Genomic DNA, 19,869 nt, shown 5'->3' on the forward strand with positions numbered 1-19,869 from the left:
GCAATTTTAAGTAATTTAGAGGATAAGAAAGAAGACGTAAAACTGTCGAACATCAAAGTGACTATTATGTTTAGTTACATGTAGAGTCTAGTCGCCACAGCGGCATAAGGGCGGGGTTAAGGTCTGGCACTGCGAGGTCTTTCGCCACGTGTGTCGACGAGAGAGTTGCGCGATGCCTATGTACGGTCATCGACCTGAAAACGCGCTCAAACGGGCACAAGGTAATGAATTTAGTTTGATAGAATTCTGGTGTTTTATTAGTTGTATATTACAGAATTTTTGGATGTGGGCAAGAAGGAGCCCGCTCTGGAAGTTCTCTACGAGACCATCAAGAACAGAAGAAATAGAACATGGATGAAAGTGCATGAAGAAATTCTTAAGCTCTACCTCAGGCTATGTATCGATCTGAGACGTGGTCCTCTTGCGAAAGAGGGTCTCTACCAATACAAAGCCATTTGTCAGCAAGTTGCTCTCAATTCGTTCGAAACTATCGTCAAATTTTATCTCGAGGAGTCAGATGAGCGAGCCGAAGACGCGCGCAAGGAGTCCGAAGATACCGTCAAGAAGATGATGGTAGAAATAGAAGATTTAGACCAGATGCAGACGCCAGAAAGGTGAGACCGGAAATCGGCCATTTTGGTGCCACGTGGTGAATTTGATCTTCTATATTTGGAATCGTTTGGGAATACTTTTAGCAGATGTGATTAAACATTACAGTACACTACGTAATCAGAGTTGAAGCTTACCGGTATTTTCTCCTGCTCCACTTTACAACATCTCTATTTCTTGTGTGCATGAAATCTTATTGATTTGTCTTCCCCCCTCCCCCCCGTCGTAAGTTTGGAGGTTTTTGTTTAGATATATAGAGGAATTATTATTACGTAGTGTGTTTCAGGTGAGTGACATTGGTTTTGAATGTGTAAATAGTGCTTTTGACTAGTAATGACATGTTGACAGAGAGAAACCAATGTAGGTGTGTGGTTAAGGCCCTAGACATAGTAAGAGAGGTTGTTTTCTCAACTTTCCAGTAGAAATTGGCACACTCTTTGTATTGCTCAGTCAAGTCAGTGCATACAATTGTCATTTGGATGTAATTAACCAAGGTTGTTGCCAGAATTTTCAAGGCGTAGCGGGATGACATCATTATTTAAATTACTATTTTGTTTTAATTAATAGAAACAAGAAATAAAGAAAAGGTAGGAAACTAAAGCAGTCAAACGTTTAGGGATAGTTGCACGGATAGTGTATAAGTAGTTTCCGAACTGCTGTAAGCTCATTTTGTTTGTAGCAAGCCAGACAGCATGCTTCAATGATGCAGAGATTTACTTTTATAAACGTTTTATTACCGACCAGATCGATATGCATGCATTGTCTTGTTTTAATGATGTCAGCTCCAAACCCTTCCAGATACCTACCGCTCTGCACTGTTTGCTGTTGGTTTGGACATCAAACAGCATCGAGAACGTATGCATCCAGTTTCCGTTGTGAAATGAGAGTACAGTGCCACCAGGCATAACTGGCCATAACTTTCACGCGCCCTACAGCGGAATTCCGAGGACTTGTGGTAATGCCGCCAACACGCACGTGTTTCTTAGCATGAGGTCTCTTCAATAATCTAATTATAGGCCTATAGAACATTCTGGAAAGAAGATAGAAATGCAGGGTGTTGATTGGCTGAAGAATAGGTGTGGCTAATTGCTGATTGGTTGACATAATTGACTCTGCCCAAAAAACGTTTACATGTTGGGTGTAACCATGCAACAGTCGCAATTTGCATTACCTGTTCGGGCTGATGCGGAGCGTTCACGTAGGAGTTGAAAGCGAGAAGTACTCAAGAATCGGTGGCGGGTTCTATCTGAGTGGAACGGAGACGGAATAGTGGCTTTGTCGACGAATAGCAGGCTCCCCTTTTGAGGGACATCGAGATGTTCACTCCGTCGCTCTCAATTTCTTGTGCTGAAGATTCTGTGAAGACTTTTATGACCCCTACGACTTCTATGGACTGCCAGGATGCGGATCCCGGCACGGATGAGAGATTTGATGAGCTGATCCGTGACTGCCTTGCTAGTCTTCCTCGTCGTGATCGGATGACAAACTCTAGATGTGAAGAATTTATTGTTTTGTGCTGTTCTTGTAATCTAGGTTGAGTGAACTGAAGTATTGTTACACATTATGTGAAGATTCTGTTGTAATAATTATTTTATTAGCATTAGAGGTATAGCAATTAGAACAGCAATTTCATTGTGTTATAACTTCGTATTGAAAGCGTCTTTTGAAAATCGCCTCGATGATTTTTTGCCCCAGCGTCTGAATAACGTACTCGTGTACGTTCATTGCCGAGCGTTGCCGTTCAACAGACAAACACGGCCGTAAACAACACCCTTTCCGGGGACCCTTTCAATGAATATCTGCAAACCAGAAGCTTTATTTTAAAATCGCCTCGATGATATTTTAGAAAACAGTATAACAAAGCTTTGGACTAACTTTCAGAGTTGTGCGTCTTTCTGACAGCGAGAAACGCAATGATATGTTCAAAACGTCGACATCACAGTTCCCCAAATGGGAGTCCCTTGGAAGATCATTTTCGAACAGGAAATTGAATATAGAAGTGGACATTTTATTTCTCCTCATTGTCTCCGAATTTCAAAGCAATTGCGAATGCCAAATTTGAATTATGCACATTTGACTTTTGGACCCCCCTGGATGGCCACTTATGCCTGGTGGCACTGTACAGCACATAACGTACATGTAAATCAGACGTTGATCATGACTGCATGAGATCGAATCCTGTCAATGTCGACGCTTTGTTGGTTGCATTGGCTGTTAGATATGCAGGTTGTTCTAACAGCAAAGAATTTGTGGCTTTCGAGTGGGTCTTTCATAGACGACGAACGACTACCTCGAAACAAGAGAAGATAAGCTAAATTAAGGGGTATTGCTTGGCGTGCTTACTGATCTGGTTTTAGCGAAGTGTTTAAGAAACCCAATCCAGTAATTATTTCACCATTAACTATTTCACCAGCGGCTTCAAAGGAAGTTCACCAGACCCTTTCTCGCTCGGAGGTATTACTTTGCTGGAAAGGTTCTGGCTACGTAAGATTAATCTGCCAATGAAAGTCATAACTTTGCAAAGATGACAAGCTGTCAGTAACGTTTCGTGTTTGGGCTTCATGTTATAAGCATTGCGCCCACGCCATGTTTCCACTTAAGGCGTAGCGTGGTGCTACGCCTTGAGGTCAATGGTGACAACCTCGGATTTAATTAACTGAGACCTGATGTGCTGTTTGGGAGAAAAGTAGGCTTGAACGGAACTAGGTTTAATTAGCAAAAGAGGTTTTCTTGAAGCGTTCTGATGGACTACAACCCTCTTACTTTGTGTAAGGATTATCAGCATAGTCAAATTTGATGGAGGTGTACATAACTGTTCTGGAGAAGTTTATGCACTAGTGCACACACAAACAAACACACACATCTATCTCATATGTGCCAGTATATACTGTGTGTGTTATTGGAGGCTTAGGACTAATATACTAGAGTGTAGGAAGATTTTGATCACTTTGACTTCAAATGGCTCACTTGTAAATCTTGGCATTATAAATCTGTAATATTACAGGATATTGTTTGGTATACAATTTTTAGACAGGCAAGGAATGTTGTTATTGAAATAGCATTGATATTATTGTTTGTTCTGTTACCATGAATTATACTTGACTTGGATCTTTAGCGAGTGTTATCTATGACTTGGCTTAATTAATATAACCATGAGACTGTTTCCACACCAATGGAAAAGTCAGAATGTAAACACAAAATGAATTTAATTATTTAGTTGCTTTGTTTGCATGTTCAATTATTTAAATTATACTGTACAATAATTATTCACACCGTTGGACTGCACTGTCAAACACTGATGCATTTTTATATCAAATTGGTGTGATCCACTTTCTTTCATTTCTGTTACTTTTTCTAATTTAGTCTTAGCAGAAAACCAACAAGCGACACAAAACAAGTCCGGCTGTATATGTGATGTTTTATTGGAAGCTTTACTTTTTTGTCAAGTAGTTTGTTAATTTAGGACAGTAATCCGTAAATTAAGGACAATACTGTGCAAATTCAGAACCAAGTGTTTGTGAAGTAGTGGTTGCATGAGTTATTATTATTACCATAATTATGTTACACTTTGCTTTGTAGCTTACTTCTAAGCTTTGTGAGTGGTGAAGGAACTCAAGATAGAACTGATCGTGCTTTGTTGACTCCTTGGGTTAAGTCACTATGGGAAGCGTACAGAAATGTTCTTGACCTTTTGAGAAACAACAACAAAGTAGAGAAGCTGTATCATGACACAGCACAGGATGGTATACATTGTAACGAAAGTACCGACTATAGCTGAGTTAATAAATGGTTTGTTTGTCTTTGTAGCCTTTCAGTTCTGTTTGAAATATTCTAGACGAACAGAGTTCAGAAAGCTGTGTGATAATGTAAGCTGATATGTTTGAGGAGGCCGCTAAGCTTTTTGTACTAGAGCCAATGATACTTGCTACGTCTGCCCCGGAAGTTACGTTTTATATTCAGTTTGTCTGTCTACCTGTCTGTCTTTCTATCTGTCAAAAGGTATTATATTCTTCAAATGATTGAACATTACAACGATGACAAGCTAACAAACATATACCAGGACTTAAACAACTAAAACTAGAAACAATCACCGTTCCAAATATAACTCTATACATAATGCAAAAAAAAGAACAAAACAGAAGCTAAGGCAAAACTACACTAAGATGAACAACAGTATGTCAAGCAATCTTCCAGCACGACGATGACATCTGTCTGTCTGTCTGTCTGTCTGTCTTAGTTCTCTATTGAATACATCATCAGAACCAGTACAACATCACTAACACTAAAACAAAGCTAAACATAAAGCTATGAGTCAATGGGACCCAGCTAGTGGCCACAATAGCTATTGAATAGATTTCCGAACTATTGTGTCTGTTTGTCTGTCTGTTTCAAGGCTAAGTCCATTAGTTTAATCTATGACTTTGTTGTTTGCAAGGACCCGTTTGCTTTTACAAATTTCTAGCATATGTGCAAGTAGAGTCTATATGAGAATCTGTCTGTCTGTCTGTCTGTCTGTCTGTCTGTCTTTATCTTTTTTAACCTATAACTTGGCTATGATTCGGATATTGGACACCGATTTGTCTTTGAGGGGTTGACTTTCCCATTAATATATCTTGACACCACAACTGGAGTCACTTTACACAATGTTATAACAATACCATAAGAAGTGAAAATGTCATGGTTTATCAGAATTTTTTGAAGATTGAAAGTTTTTGCTTCTAATATTATATCTATCTATCCTGTGTGTATTGTTGTGGCGTACTAGATTTTGCCAATTGTAGCATGCATGTTACATGGTTTTGCCTGAAATGATACAGAAAAAACTGTGAACTGTGGATTTTCACTGGGAATGGGAGAAAGAAAAATTGTCTTATAACATATTTGATTCATACTGCTATGGGTACAGTACTCTAAATTTATTCAGTGTGTCCGACCCTTATTCAGTAACATCAACTAGAGAACTTCACATACCTAAAAATGGCAGCGGCGTAGTGTTCATCAATGTGTTAGTGACTTAGCTGTCTGGCTTGGACGGCATGTTTGACTGCCAGTCGTCCAGTGTACCTGCTTGCTGAAGCATAAAAGGGACTGGACGGCCAGAACTGAAGCCGGACCCATGACTCTGACTGAACGTTGTCACGTATGTCTTCTGGTAGCCGCTCTTGCACTCTGGCGATAAAACTACGTGTAAAGAGCGCGGTACCCATGTGCATGATTTTGTCATGCCGACGGCTGTCCACAGCTTGCAAAGCTTGCTCTTCAATGAACGCTTTGCATTTATTCCAGAATACGTTATACTTGCTATGACGGCCTTTGTTGAGGTGACGTGACGTAGATCAAACACGATGTCTGCATCTTGGCTGTTCAATGCTAGTAGCAAGCGCTTTCGGACAGCAGTTGACACTGTTGGCACAGGCAGAGGAATCTCCGGAAACAAACCGGTACATTTCATTCAGAACTGTGCTACTGGTGTTGCACACGAGCTCGAACCTTTCCACAAATTCCTGGCGCATGGCTCGTGTTTGATAGACTGGTATCTTCTTGTTGGCCTCCTGGATCCTTAAATTTGAAGCAGCCACATCACTGTCTCCTGAATCACAGGGAGTTCTTCACAGCCACCAAAGTGTGCCAGGTGTACCTCCCTGATGGTATGAGTACAGCTCAAAGGGAAACGGTAACTCAATACTGTGCACATAGTTGTACTTCTTTCGTCGATCAGAAGGAACATAGTCATTCAAGAGTACAGTCTTTGAGTATGGGAGCGTTGACTTCAAGACTGCTTCCACTAAACTATGGGTGGTAGACTAATGCAAAGGACAAACAGTTGCCTCCTTCCTAACAAGGGAAGATGTGCCTGGTGCTAGTGAGGCCCTAGTAGGCTCTGTCATGGCATGGTGGATATTCATTTGGTTTGTGGCAGCCTGTCTATATCATGCATACTTGTCAAGCTTTTTGGCCAACAAACTTATACTGGTTTGCACATCCTCCCAGCTGGGCTGTTGAAGAGGCGGCAGTGACCGCGTCTCCAACAAAATCCTTACCTTGTCCAGCACTTGCACACATGACAGTTGTGGCAAACGACAGTGGCCATGTTTTGTGGGGTTGTTGTAGTCCTCATTGGCAAGCAACGGTTGGAATAACTGAGAAAGAACAAAGTTTCTGTTTTTTTGGTGTCTGCAGACGTGATGGAGCAAGCAGTTGAAACAAAACATCTTGTAGGTTGCACACCAGGGTCCTTCCTGCTTTGGACTCCTCACCGTTCCTGAATCCCCATGCGTGCTTCTGTGGCAATGTTGGGGCAGTACGAGCAGCAGCAGTGGCAGGTGCCATTAGTACAGAAGTCACAGATCGCTCACGAGCAGCAGGCGTCTGTTTGTCACTCTTTCTGGGTGACAGTCAGAACGTCACAAACAAGCCAAAGTTGTGGCATCGTACCACACGCATCAACATGGGCACCACTGTCTAGTCCTTGGCATCAGTTGACGTCAGTTGAGCAATGAAGCACTGTGTGTTGATTGCAGACTGCTCACATGCAGACACCAGCTCAGGATACTTCGACGTGATGGACTCCAGAATGTCGGCAAAGGTGGTTTGCGGCTTCACATCCCGAATTCTCCATGGCAGAAGACAGTTGTATGACCAGTTCACAATCCGGAATTAAAACAGATGTCCTTCTTGCCTATCCTCTGCCATCTGGAAACATGTGGACAAACTGTGCATGTACGCGCATGGGTGTCACCTGTAGGGTTTGTAAAATGTGGAACAGAACACGGAAATATAATACAGAAGTAAGGCCCATATATATATATATATATATATATATATATATATATATATATATATATATATATATGGGCCTTATATATATGTGTGTGTATCCCGGACAGTGGATCTACCCGTATAATTTGTGCTTAACACGTACGTTCGTATAGGTAGAGGATACAGCCAGCGGCTCGGCTTTTATCTGAAAAGGTTATATACACGTTTCATACCTGTATGGCACTGTGCGGTCTGTGTATTCATTTAGATACTAATAAATAAATAAATGAACGGAAATGTTTGCTTTCATTGTATGACACGATAAATGTTTTAACGAGAAGGTGCCAAATCAATGCGCAGAGGACGAGAAACACAGATAAAAGTTTGCATAGCCTTACAGCGGAAGACTTACATGTTTACTAGCTTGAGTCTACTACTATCTTCAACTGTTGATGTTTATATGTTTACTTTATTATGATGCCACTTTTTTGTGACCCAATATTTCTCATGTAGATGTCAGAGTTAGGGAGGAAGTACTTAGAATGATATAGCAAGTAGTAGGTTGCTTTATACAGGTTTCAGTTCTGTCGGTTTCTCATTTGTTTTTTTAGTTGTGTGGGGCATTTGTCTTGTGAAAAGTTATGGATTAGATTCTGTATTGAGAGTGTACATTCAATCTAGATAGAACTGATGCCAGATTTAACAAACAGTAAATTGGGTTATTTATTGTCTGTAAGCAAGGTTTTAATTTTGTTTAGGATAGCAGCCTGCCCGTAACATGTGTTGAGTAGATGTTCGAAAAGGCTTATTCAAGTGTGCTTTGTTGTTGCAGTTGAGAATGCACTTGCAACATGTTGTGAAGCATCAGGGGGCAACAAATGCGATTAACTTGAACTCTCCAGAGAGCTTACAGATGCATGTTGAGGCAAGACTGATGCAGTTGGAGGCAGCCATATCAATGGAACTGTGGCAGGTAGGTGGAAAAAGGTTTTATGACTAGTCACTAAGTGTGAGCCTTTTTTACACTCACACTTATAGCCAACTACCTGGTTAAATGATGGACATAGTAGAATGAAGGAACAACCAGACTATGCATGGATAGAGAGCTATATGGGTGTTGTAGTGCTATCTGTTAGTGTGTGACTGTGATCTGCTTGTTCTACAGGAAGCATTCAAGACAATTGAAGATATTCACTCATTGCTTAACTATAGCAAGAAACCTCCCAAACCAGCTGTAGTTGCCAACTATTACAACAAGCAGTCAAAAGTTTACTTGATGGCTGGTGATAGGTTGTACCATGCCTGTGCTTGTCATCAACTGTTCGTGCTGTCGAGAGAGCAGAAAAAGAACCTCTCACAAGAAGAGCTGCAAAAGTACGTATATGGTGCTAACCATAGGAAATTATTATTATCAAGGTTTTTTTAGTCTAACTGAAGGAAAGGAGGATTGATGTGTATGTAACCCTTTTTAGAGTATGGTATGTACTTTATTTATTTTGTATGACCACATGAAACATCACCATGAACGACCAAAATCTTCTCAAAAGCTCGTGAGTTTGTTAACCAATTACTGCTAATCAAATCAGAAGTTACGATCTACATTTGGTTTTAAGGGGTTTGATTAAGCACTGCCCTCGATTAAACATTGCATTTCAATGAATTCGAATAGATATGGCTCGAAGTTTGAAGGAAAAAATGACTTTTCAGAGGCATACGTGAGGCAAATGTTTCTTCAGACTACTTGGATACTGTTTCACCAGAGGCTTCTCAAAGTGTGAAATGCGTACCAGTATTGTGAGTGTTGTGCTGTTGAAATGTGTCAAACGTACAGCGTGTACACACTCCTAAAGTACGGACAGAGAACGTTAACTAACAAATAAACACCGCAATTGGAACCCTAGCTAAAAAATAAATGGCACGGCATTTAATTGAGGAAATACAGTATATGAAAATTTGTCAGGCTGAAACACATCAGCTCTTCTGCTAAATTTGTGAAATGTGCCTAATTATTAAGTATTTTGGTACTCAGTGATTATTTAAATTGGAACATTAGCTATGTGTTTTGTACTAGTGCATACTTATCATTCTTTTTATGTTGTTGTCTCTCTCTAAAAACTTATTACAATACAAATTGTTCAATGATTTCAAAATGATGTTCAATGATTAGGTGGCTGAGCTCTTTCAATTTTTGCTTGAGCCCCAACTATTCTCTTCTAAAGGACAAACTTTAATGCTTACTGGAATGCTTGTGGTTAATAGAGGATGCTGTATTAGAAATTTCTTTCAGTGATAATTCATTGAAGACATATATTATGTTGTTGTCTCTATCTAAAAACTTATTACAATACAAAGTGTTCAATGATGTCAAAATGATGTTCAATATATCGCTTTTGTCATTGCTATAACTCTAAATACTCCAACATATGACTTTAGTGTGTAGAGCAGTGGTGTGCAATGTTTTTTTGCATAGGCTTAAGCTGCTTTTGTAGACTTCTAGGGTGCGTTCAATTTGCACTTCTACTGAAACTGAAGGTGTGTCTCAGAGCGCGTCTCCACTAGCGTTAAACCTGTTTAGCTGTAGACTTAACCAGCTTTTGCTAAACATGTTTCAGAGGTAGTTTAACAAAAGGGGTTTAGGTTTAACGGTCACATGATAAGAACGCGCATTCCACAACGATGGATGTTAGTTCTTTCGGGCTTTTCTTACTCTTTCTTGGGAGACTATTGGAAGAAGACAGAACTAGGCAATGTCAGAGAGTGCGTAGACTGATGCAGAGTGTCAGAAGAGAGCGATTTTGGCGAAGACAAAGACTTGTGTCTCTGATTGTTTTGAGACGACCAGAAGACAGTCTCCCACTGTCCAGTGCACAAGAAACGAATTCGCGTGGTACAACAAAGTCCCGGATAATTCTTTTAATAGCTCGGAATAAATGGACAAGTGGAGACGCTGTCTACTAAGCATGTTTAGAGTCTAAACGTGTTTAATGTTAAACATGTTTAAAGAGCAACAAGTGGAGACACAGCCTCAACTGTTGGAACTGACAGACCCAAAACTAAATCAAATGAAAAATCTGATTTGTGAACTGGAACTGCTAACCGAAACAATGTCAACACCTACTATGACTTCATCAGCTACCGATCCATCGACTACGAGAGCGACTTCAGCTAACAGTGCCTCTTGTTGACCTTGTGATGGACGCCAATCTTCTTCAAACGGAGCAATCGAGCACATGAAACTAACAGTATTGTTGTCTGCAAATAGTATGCCATCACTCTTCTGAGACTTTTGCAGAAAAGAGGCGTTTTAGTCCCCGTTAGTTCTAGCAGTTCCAGCTCTTTGGACTGAACCGTCGGAATCAGTTCAAACAGTTTCAGAACTAAATTGAGTTTCAACAGTTCTAGAACCGCTGGAACTGCAGATTGAACGCGCCCATATGCTTTTTTTGTATGTACATGTACACTATTACATGGTGTAGCTGGGCTATCTCAATGTTATGATATTTGACTGTTGATTTTGTTTGTTTTCAGTTTGGCAACTAAGACTGTTCTTGCTACCTTGCATGTTCCCATTCCACAGGCCAAGAGTGACATTGAACATTATCTGGATGATGATGCGACTCAGGAGAAGAGACGAAGATTGGCTTCATTATTAGGCCTTCAAGTTCCTCCTACAAGGCAGTCACTAATGAAAGATTTGGTAGGAGATGTCATTACATTACTTTTTGTGTAGCTATGATGTCTCTATAGACTGGGTTTGGCTGATTGACTTTACTTTATTGGTTGCAGAGCAAGTATGGTATGATCCAGTTTGCAATTCCTGAAGTTCAAGAGCTTTACCACTGGCTGGAAGAGGAATTTAATCCATTACAATTGTGTCATCATGTCAACAATCTGTTTGATGCCTTAAGAGAGAAAGAGGAATATGCTGTGTATGTAAAACCCTTGGAAGATGTTGTAGTCATGAGGCTGATCAAACAGGTATAGTTACAAATGCTCTGCTTTCTGATCATAGTTTGCAACTTCCTATCTATTGAGTCAAGGAGTTGGTATGGCTCCTAAGTAAGCAAACAATTGCGATGTCTTCTTGTCTTTGAACAATACACTACAATATCAATTTTCCAAAACTCTGAAAGTGCAATATATATTCATCTTTTTTTCTATGAGTGTTCTATGGGCTAAGTGCAGTCAAACAATTTCCAGATATGGAGTTGATATTCTGGCATTTTTAGTATCTTCAAACAGTTCTTCAGTCATTGCTTAAATTAGATGAACAGGACAGGAGCCAATTTAGTTTCTTGGTTGTGCCTGTATGTTATTATTAGAACTGCAAAATGTGTTCAGGTACTTTTCGAAGGTTTGCTGTCGAGTCTGTGGCTTGATGTGCAGGGAACATGAAAGGCACAATGCTTGATTTAAGACTTCTTTCTATTTGGGACAGAACAGGAATGCATGGTTGATGGTATTGTTCAGTTGATGACATGCTTGGCAGTGGTGTGAGAGTGAAGTTTTGCTTGGTATAGTGCAGCTTTGTAGGTAGGGCAAGGTGTATCAAGTTTCATATAGTGTCTACATACATAAATATGTACATACACACATACATACATACAAACATACATACATACATACATACATACAAACAAGTACAAAACAGAGACTAAGGCAAAGACACGACAGAATTTGCTTCATGAATTAGAGTGAGATAAGCGTTTGCAGAACCCATCTCGTGTTCTCCTTCCAGAACTTGTGAATAATGACAGGTGTAGGAAGTGCAGCGTCCTAATAGTGAAACGGCAAAGTAGACTGACCAGAAGCCACGGTATCTTACAGTAGCAACTGCTCTTTGTAGCTGAAGTTATCACAGCAGAGCTGTTACAAATACTGCACTGAAGTGCTGCTTTGACACCAGCTTAGACTCATTGGCATGAGGATATTTGGTGGCAGTCCTACTTGCTACATCCAGAACCGTCTTTGAGCATACTAGTACGTGACATTTCATAGACCTAGCAGTGCCACCTGTTATCCGACCGCACTCTGATGAAACTACCATCATGTTGTCCACGACTGCTTTTTGTCAGACAGAGCCTATATATTTTGCAGCTAACCCTCATATCTGAGGGGCATTCCATTATCTGCAACCTGAAGAGGCACAGTTGATCCTTTATGTGATGTGGAGGTGGCCACCAGGATGTTGACAGATATGACATGATTTTGGCTTATTTGCTTTTTGTTTGGCCGAATGTGTGCACTCATCTGTGGTTGCTGCTACGCTACGCTACGCCATGCCATGCCATACATACCATTGTCTTTCTGTAAGTCATGAACAAACTGTACTGCAACACCTAGTAGCGGGCACATGTGGTATGTGTTTTTGTGTGCAAGGAGGTATAGAAGTTCAAGGTACTTGGGTGCCTTTCTGGATATGACTGGACATGATATCCAACCAAATTCAGCAACAGCTGGACAAATGACCAATTTGGCCAGTAGATATTCAATTTTCTGGCCATTTTTGCACTTTAGCATATAACGTGTGTGTGTGTGTGTGTGTGTGTGTGTGTGTGTGTGTGTGTGTGTGTGTGTGTGACCTTGTATTTCCGGTAGTTTCCTGGCCAGGGGGAGGAAATACATGCTAACTTCAGCCTTGGCAAGCTGAGGATGGTGTGAGGCTAGGATGTGCTAGCCCAACAAGCTGGTCATCTGAATGACGGTGTATATGCTACTACTCGCAGAACAGAGTGCATTCCCCTGTCTGCGGACAGAAGGGTGATGCTTGAAACTTCTGTGATGCTGAAGCCCATAGTGGGTATTGGCAGAATTCCAGGTTCTAATTCCAGGTGTGTGTGTGTGTGTGTGTGTGTGTGTGTGTGTGTGTGTGTGTGTGTGTGTGTGTGTGTGTGTGTGTGTGTGTCCAATGCGATGGAACGATTTATTGCTGAGAGATTTGAGGGATTGCAGACTTGAGAGGGTTTGGAGGATACAAGCATGAGATCGAAATGTGTGGAGGAATAAAATCTGGACCGCCACACAAGAAATGAATTTCAACATTGAAGTTTGATATTCATTGCAGTTTTGATGGTTGGGGCTTCACTGCTGTAAATCATACTGGCCGTGTAAACCATCAAAGGCAGAAGCATGGTTAGTTCTTAACTGGCTAATGTCAGTATTGCTATCAAACTTTTTTCTTCAACAAGGCCTCCACAAACACAAGCGTTTTTGCTGTCAGAATTTCCACCTCCCAACATATCCTGTAGTGACCTTGGCCTGCACCGTTCCTTATTGGAATGAATGCAGTGAAAGGAAGGAAAGGTGTGTGTGTGTGTGTGTGTGTGTGTGTGTGTGTGTGTGTGTGTGTGTGTGTGCGTGTGCACGCGCGCTCGCGCGCGCACACACAAATTCTTCTAGAACAACAACCTGCATATCTGTGGAATTCAAGTGTATCTAACACAGGATGATGTAATTGTTATACAAAGTGAAAGTGTCATTTCTGTTGGATTGTTTCAAGAGATCAATGATTTCCTGTTGTTTTTGCTGGTGCTCGTTTTGTCTTGGATGGTGTTAGATCTTTGTCGAGTTCTGTATGAATGGCATAGAGGGAATGTGCCAATTGAATTTTAAAGCTAGATTTGTCTTATTTGGCTTCTTTTCTACTCGATTGTTCGCTGCACTGGTGGCAACATGTGTGAAGTGATGATGTTGCATTGTCCAATGGAAATCTCAAACAAACCATGCAATACTTGCGTGAGGAGTTGCACGTTACATGACCACACACTTTATGCCTTTATTAATTTGGCAGCCAAAATTTACACCAGGGAGTTAGAAATTGACAGGTTTTGGTATACAGGAAGTTCATGTAGTGTGACTTTGGCAATTAAAACCTAATAGCTCAAAATGAGTAGTTGCTGATAATCCGTGTGGAACAGGATACTTAAATAGTAACAATGCAGTTTGTTTGGAAAGTTATTTGTTAACAAATCTTCTTAGACAGAGAATTAGTTCTCTCAGCTAGATATTCTATACATTGAACTCTGCACTGTTGATTTCTCTTTAATCTTTCAGCCCATTTGTGCTGGCTAGATTGTCTACAGTAGACATTGCATGTCTTTGGAATATATACGTTCTTTGTTACTTGAGGAACAGGGCATTCACTAGTGGGGAGGAGATGCTCACGAGGCTGTAGTGCTGGATGCATGTTTTGAAAAGCGATAAGAACTGGAGACAAGGAATCTTTGATGGGAATCAACACAAATTGACAGAGGTGTCACGCTCATCACATACTACCAATGGAGCTCTGAGCACACAATAGTTGAAATTGTTTTAGTGTGCATTTATTTTGGGTCATTGTTGTTTGGATCAGGCAAGGGTTGTAGTATTGTGGGTGCATCAATCTAGATGAGCTTGTTACTGGTATACCCGATATTGTATGTGCATTTAGTAGGTTCTGTTATTTAGTCTGTTTGTCTTGTGCTGTCTTCCTATAGTAATTGTGAATGGCAACCAGTGGTATTGTTTTAGGTGGCTCAAGTGTATGAATCTATTGAACTTAGCAGACTCGAACAAATGGTTCCTTTCACATCAGGTTTCCGTCTGGAGAGAGCAATTGTCCATGCTGGGAGAAACCTCAATATTCAAGTAAGAAAGATTACCTACTCTACTGTAAGTATTGGTTTTTGCAAACCATGATGTGACTTATGTTGGAATTACCGTCTGAGTAGCACTTTGTCTGTGTAGACTACATGAGATTTCTGATGCCTTATGTTGGCGTATTGTTGTGTATTTTGGATCTTTATTGGTTAAAGTGTAGTGTCATTTCTAGGTGCGTATTGATCATATCACCAAGTGTCTCCATTTCGGCTCGGATCTGAGTGCTGCTCAGAAAGATCGAGTGACAGAAGGTCCACAAGTGCAGGTGAGCTGAAGGTTTGGAGAGATAGATCAGTAATTCAGTTTTCAGCAAATGATGTTGTGATTGTCTGAATGCAACACCAACTTGCTAGGACGACAACACCTTCACCATCCACAGTTGCCTGATGCTGACTTGAATACACATGATTAATTTATAGAGTGGACAAATTTATTTCAGATTGACTGTAGATGATGTCTTTAGGCAATGCCATCAGATGTTATCAGAAACCAGTTAATCAAAATGGCGACTGCATTGCAACAGGCTGCAGACATTATTGATCCTAAGGCAAGAGAGGTAAGATCGGTGGTGCCTAACATAGCTGAAATTTTTCAAACTTTTTTTATTTTATCTGTGTGCTTACAGTAGATTATGAGAAGTTTACTGTAGAACATAACTAGCATGTGCACAAAGTGGATCACTTGGGTTTCCAGAAGTTTATCGGCAAAATATTTACTACTAGTTAAAATCCAAAGCATTGTTGGGGCAGTCCTCAGTGAGAACAGACAGATCCAAAACACAGTGATTTGTCATCGTGGATAACATGCACATTTACGTCTAGTGCTAACTTAAATTTCTTTGTAGTTTCGAGTTCCAGCTTGTTTGCATTCTTGTAGTACTCACATGGCGCGTAGCAATCAGTTGTGAACATCTTCCTCACATGCACATGCTACATCAGCAACAGAAGGATTGCTTTCATCCCTCAAACAGTAAATGACATTCCTGCGTACACTATAACGTGAGAAAGGCTGAAGCACCTCTTACTTCATATGTATAAAGATATATAGGGCGATAACGTATTAATTTGCGTAGGGTATCTTACGTATTTCATAGAGGCTAATAAGCGTTTGTTTTAATACGTATGATATGTAAAAATACGGTACCCTAGCTGCACCTGTCTAATCTTACCTGGGCAACGCCGGGTTGAGATGCTAGTACGTGTAATCAATAAAATTGTTTTGGATCTGTTATGTCATCAGACTTGCGAATTTTGAATGATCAGCTTAGCAGGAAATTGGTTTTGGTAAAACTTTTTATGTAAGTGCTAAATTTGTCATTAGTTTTCTTTACAATATCTTTATAGATGCTGAATGTTGCTGTTGGATGTATTGTCAAGATGTGCTTGGTGCATGCAACTTCTCTTTCAATGATATTGGTGTGTTCTTATTTTACATAGGAGAAACATGCATCTGAACTGCTTGGCGTGGTACAAGTATGCAGGCAGACAGCCAAACGAGAGCATCGTTCTATGTTACAACGTAAAGAGGTTATTGAAAAACGGAAAGAGTACCTTGAACAGCTCAACACTGAAAGAGAACGACAGGAAAGGGAGGCAGCTGAAAAAGAGAAGCAGAAGGCACTTGCATTGGAACTAGAGCGACTACAGAGAGAGAAAGATGAAAGAGAGTTACAGCGAAAAAAGCGAGAACTAGATGAAGTGACAAGGAAGCAAACATTGGAAAAAATAGAGCAGATGAAGAAGACTGCACTGGGACAGAAGGCTTTGGCCGATTTGAAACCGGAAGAGTTAGAAGATTTAGATCCAGATAGGTCAGTGAAATTTACACTGTAGTTTGGAGCATTTTCACTTCAGCTTTGTTGACAGTTTGCTTGCGAAGCAAGTTTGGCAGTTGGAAATGGAGAAGAAGGAGCTGCAAGCCAAACTGACCGTACAGATGAAGAAGGTACTGTACAACATGTTTGGTATAGCTAATAGTTACTGGAGGTTCTAGTCAGATAGTTTTTCTCGAGAAAGAAAGCTGGTTGATTTTAGGCCTAAAGTGAAGCAGTTCTGTGTAATAACAGATCTAGTGTTCTTGGTTGTGTTCGTATTGTGGCCATTCAGTGACATTGTCATAGCTAGAATAGATATGCGGTTCACTGTCAGGATAGTGTTATTCAGTGATCAAATGCTGTGTAGTATGGGTAAGTCAGACACAAAGGCAGAGTTAAATTGAAGAGACAGAAGACTTTCCTAGGACCGGATTAAAACTTGAACAGAAAAGCTTGTATCCTAAGTTAATCATAATAGTGCAACACAGAGATTTAGTGGTATTTAGTGTTAGAAAGTATGTGTTCTTGGGATTTGTAGTGGTATGTGATATTTGTTGTTTATTATTGAATGCAGAGCATTGCAGATTTATGTATGAACTCGTGTGTTGTTTGTTGTCGGTAGGCGATTAATGATTCTTGTTGCAGGTTGATCATCTAGAAAGGGCTAAACGAACAATAGAGATTCCTAAGCTTCATGAGCAATATGAACAGAAGCTTGTCAATGATGAAACTTTTCATCATGAACAAGAGACAAAGAGGGTTAGCTTGTGTCTGTTTTTGTTCTATAGTTTTTCTAAGAATGTTTATTTTTGTCATAGATTGCCACTGCTAAAGCTTTGCGACAAAACGCTCTGGACACTCAAGAACGATTGCTGCGAATGAGTGAAGAACAAGCTCTTTTCCTAAAAGATGTCAAAATGTCTAGAAAAGCTGCTTTTGAAGTATAATATGATGGAGTGTTTTTCTGCAATTGTAATACATGATCTAAATATTTAGGCAAGAATGGATGGTTACAAAAGGTGGTTGGCAGAACAGCGAGCAGTGAGACTAGAAGAGCGTCGGAAGGAGAGGATTGAAGAGCGCCGAGCTACTTACTACAGAGAGAAGGAAGAAGAAAGGAGACGTATAAAAGAAGAAGAAGAACGAGCAGGTAATTGTGGTCAACTCCTAGGAGACCTAGATGTACGAACTGACGGATTGTTGTATGGAGTAATGTTTATGAACATGTGGCATATTGGATTATGCAGAGAATTGTTATTTGTCAGTGCTGACTGTACATGCTTATACTGTATGTTTGTGAGGATACTTGGGTGTTCAAAATCACGTTGTTGCGTTTTGGTTAGCTCAAGAGAAAGAAATGCAGAAGAAACGTGAAGAAGAAGAGGCTCGAAGTAGAGAACAAGAAGAACGTCAACGGAAACTAGATGCACAGCTATCTATGCAGCAAGAACGTGAAAAAGAAATTGAAGAGAAACTTCGACTTCAAGAACAGGAGGACAGACGTCTGGAAGAGAAAAGAAGGGAGACTACAATTCGTGAGGGTGCCTTCCGATCACGAGTTGATGAATCCAACTGGCGGCGTCAAGATGATGAGCTTCCCATCACAGGGCGTAAAGAGAGAGATGACCGTCCACCTGGTCGATATGTGCCATCATTCCGTCGTGAGGTAGAGAGAGAAAGCACGAGAGAACTTGAAAGAGAACAAGACTCTGGGCGACTTGATTCGTGGGAGAGAGGTAGAGGCGTACCAGAGAGGGATCGTGACCGTGGAGATAGAGACCGAGGTCTAGGTGACAGACCAAGACGGGATCTGGGATATGGCGAGAGAAGAGAAGGAGGAGGGGACTATGGAGAGAGGAGAGATCGAAGGGACCTAGGATATGAACGCGAGAAGAGAGACAGAGGATATGACCGCCAAGATAGAAGAGAGGGTGACAGTGGTGATAGACGAGGATGGGATCGCAGTGACAGAAGACATAATCTTGATAGGGAATGGGATACTAGAGGTGAAAGAAGAGACAGAGGTGAGAGAGATTTTGATCATTTAGAAAGAAGAGAGCGATTTGACAGAGATCTTGATCGTGGAGACAGACAAGAGCGAGGTGACCGAGAGTTTGATCGTGGAGAGAGAAGAGAACGAGGTGATCGAGATTTTGACTATGGAGAAAGACGAGAACGAAGTGACAGAGATTTTGATCGTGGAGAAAGAAGACGTTGGGGTGAGCGGGATTTTGATCGCAGTGAGAAAAGAGACAGAGGTTTAGATCGTGGAGAGAGAAGAGATCGAGGTGAAAGAGAATGGGATCGTCGAGGTGACAGAGATAGAGGTCCTCCTAGTGGTCGACCACGTGCAGATGATGACTGGCGTCGATCAGCTGGTGATTCTTCTCCTTCAATCAGGCGAAGTCGTGAAGATGGAAGTCGTTCATTGCGGGATGATCGACCTGAAAGGAGAGGTCCACGAGACAGATCACCGGGCCCAAGGGACGTATGGCCTAAGGCGAAGCCCGAGAAAGAAGTGGATGAAGAGGGATTTGAAAAAGTTCAAAGGCGAAAATGACTGAACTATTTAAATCAACTGATGTTTGTGGTAGTGACGTTGTAGGTAGCTGTGTACTGGTTTGAGTGAAGATGATGTCGTTACTTTGGGACTCCCTGCTTGTCCCACTTGTTGTTTGATAAAGTCACCTAGTTGGTCTCTGTTGCGTGCACTCTTCTTCATCTTCTGATTGAGAAGTTCAGTACCTTCCCATGCTTGGTATTTGTGTATGTGCAATTTATTAATTTATTACTGCCAATATGCTATTATCTCTCAGAAACACACCTTGTTGACAAGCCAAATTGCTTGAATACATCACTTCACCAGCATGCATGAAATCTTAAATGTTATTGTTGGACTACAACTTCACAAGCACATATTTAAGCCCACGTAGAAGCCATGTCCAAATTTTAGTTGAAAATACCATTGAACCCATGGCTGTTGTTTGTCGTGCAAAGGCATTTATGCTGTAGACAGTACACTCAATTATATGTTCATTGAACTACAGAGA

The 19,869-nt window shown here is 40.8% G+C and overlaps 1 protein-coding gene across 1 annotated transcript; it reads left to right on the forward strand.

Annotated features, from left to right (window-relative positions):
* Positions 1-139: 139 nt before the first annotated feature.
* Positions 140-19,514, forward strand: LOC134177222 (eukaryotic translation initiation factor 3 subunit A-like). Its single transcript, XM_062643995.1, has 17 exons — positions 140-221; positions 275-614; positions 4,189-4,352; positions 4,417-4,475; positions 8,201-8,341; positions 8,534-8,742; positions 10,897-11,065; positions 11,155-11,346; positions 14,878-14,994; positions 15,179-15,271; positions 15,470-15,562; positions 16,443-16,816; positions 16,872-16,950; positions 17,465-17,578; positions 17,638-17,760; positions 17,816-17,969; positions 18,163-19,514. The coding sequence occupies exons 1-17, from the start codon at positions 173-175 to the stop codon at positions 19,377-19,379; spliced, it is 3,687 nt and encodes a 1,228-aa protein (XP_062499979.1). The 5' UTR covers positions 140-172; the 3' UTR covers positions 19,380-19,514.
* Positions 19,515-19,869: the final 355 nt, after the last annotated feature.

This window comes from Corticium candelabrum, chromosome 1, assembly GCF_963422355.1.
Source record: "Corticium candelabrum chromosome 1, ooCorCand1.1, whole genome shotgun sequence".
NCBI lineage: Eukaryota > Metazoa > Porifera > Homoscleromorpha > Homosclerophorida > Plakinidae > Corticium > Corticium candelabrum.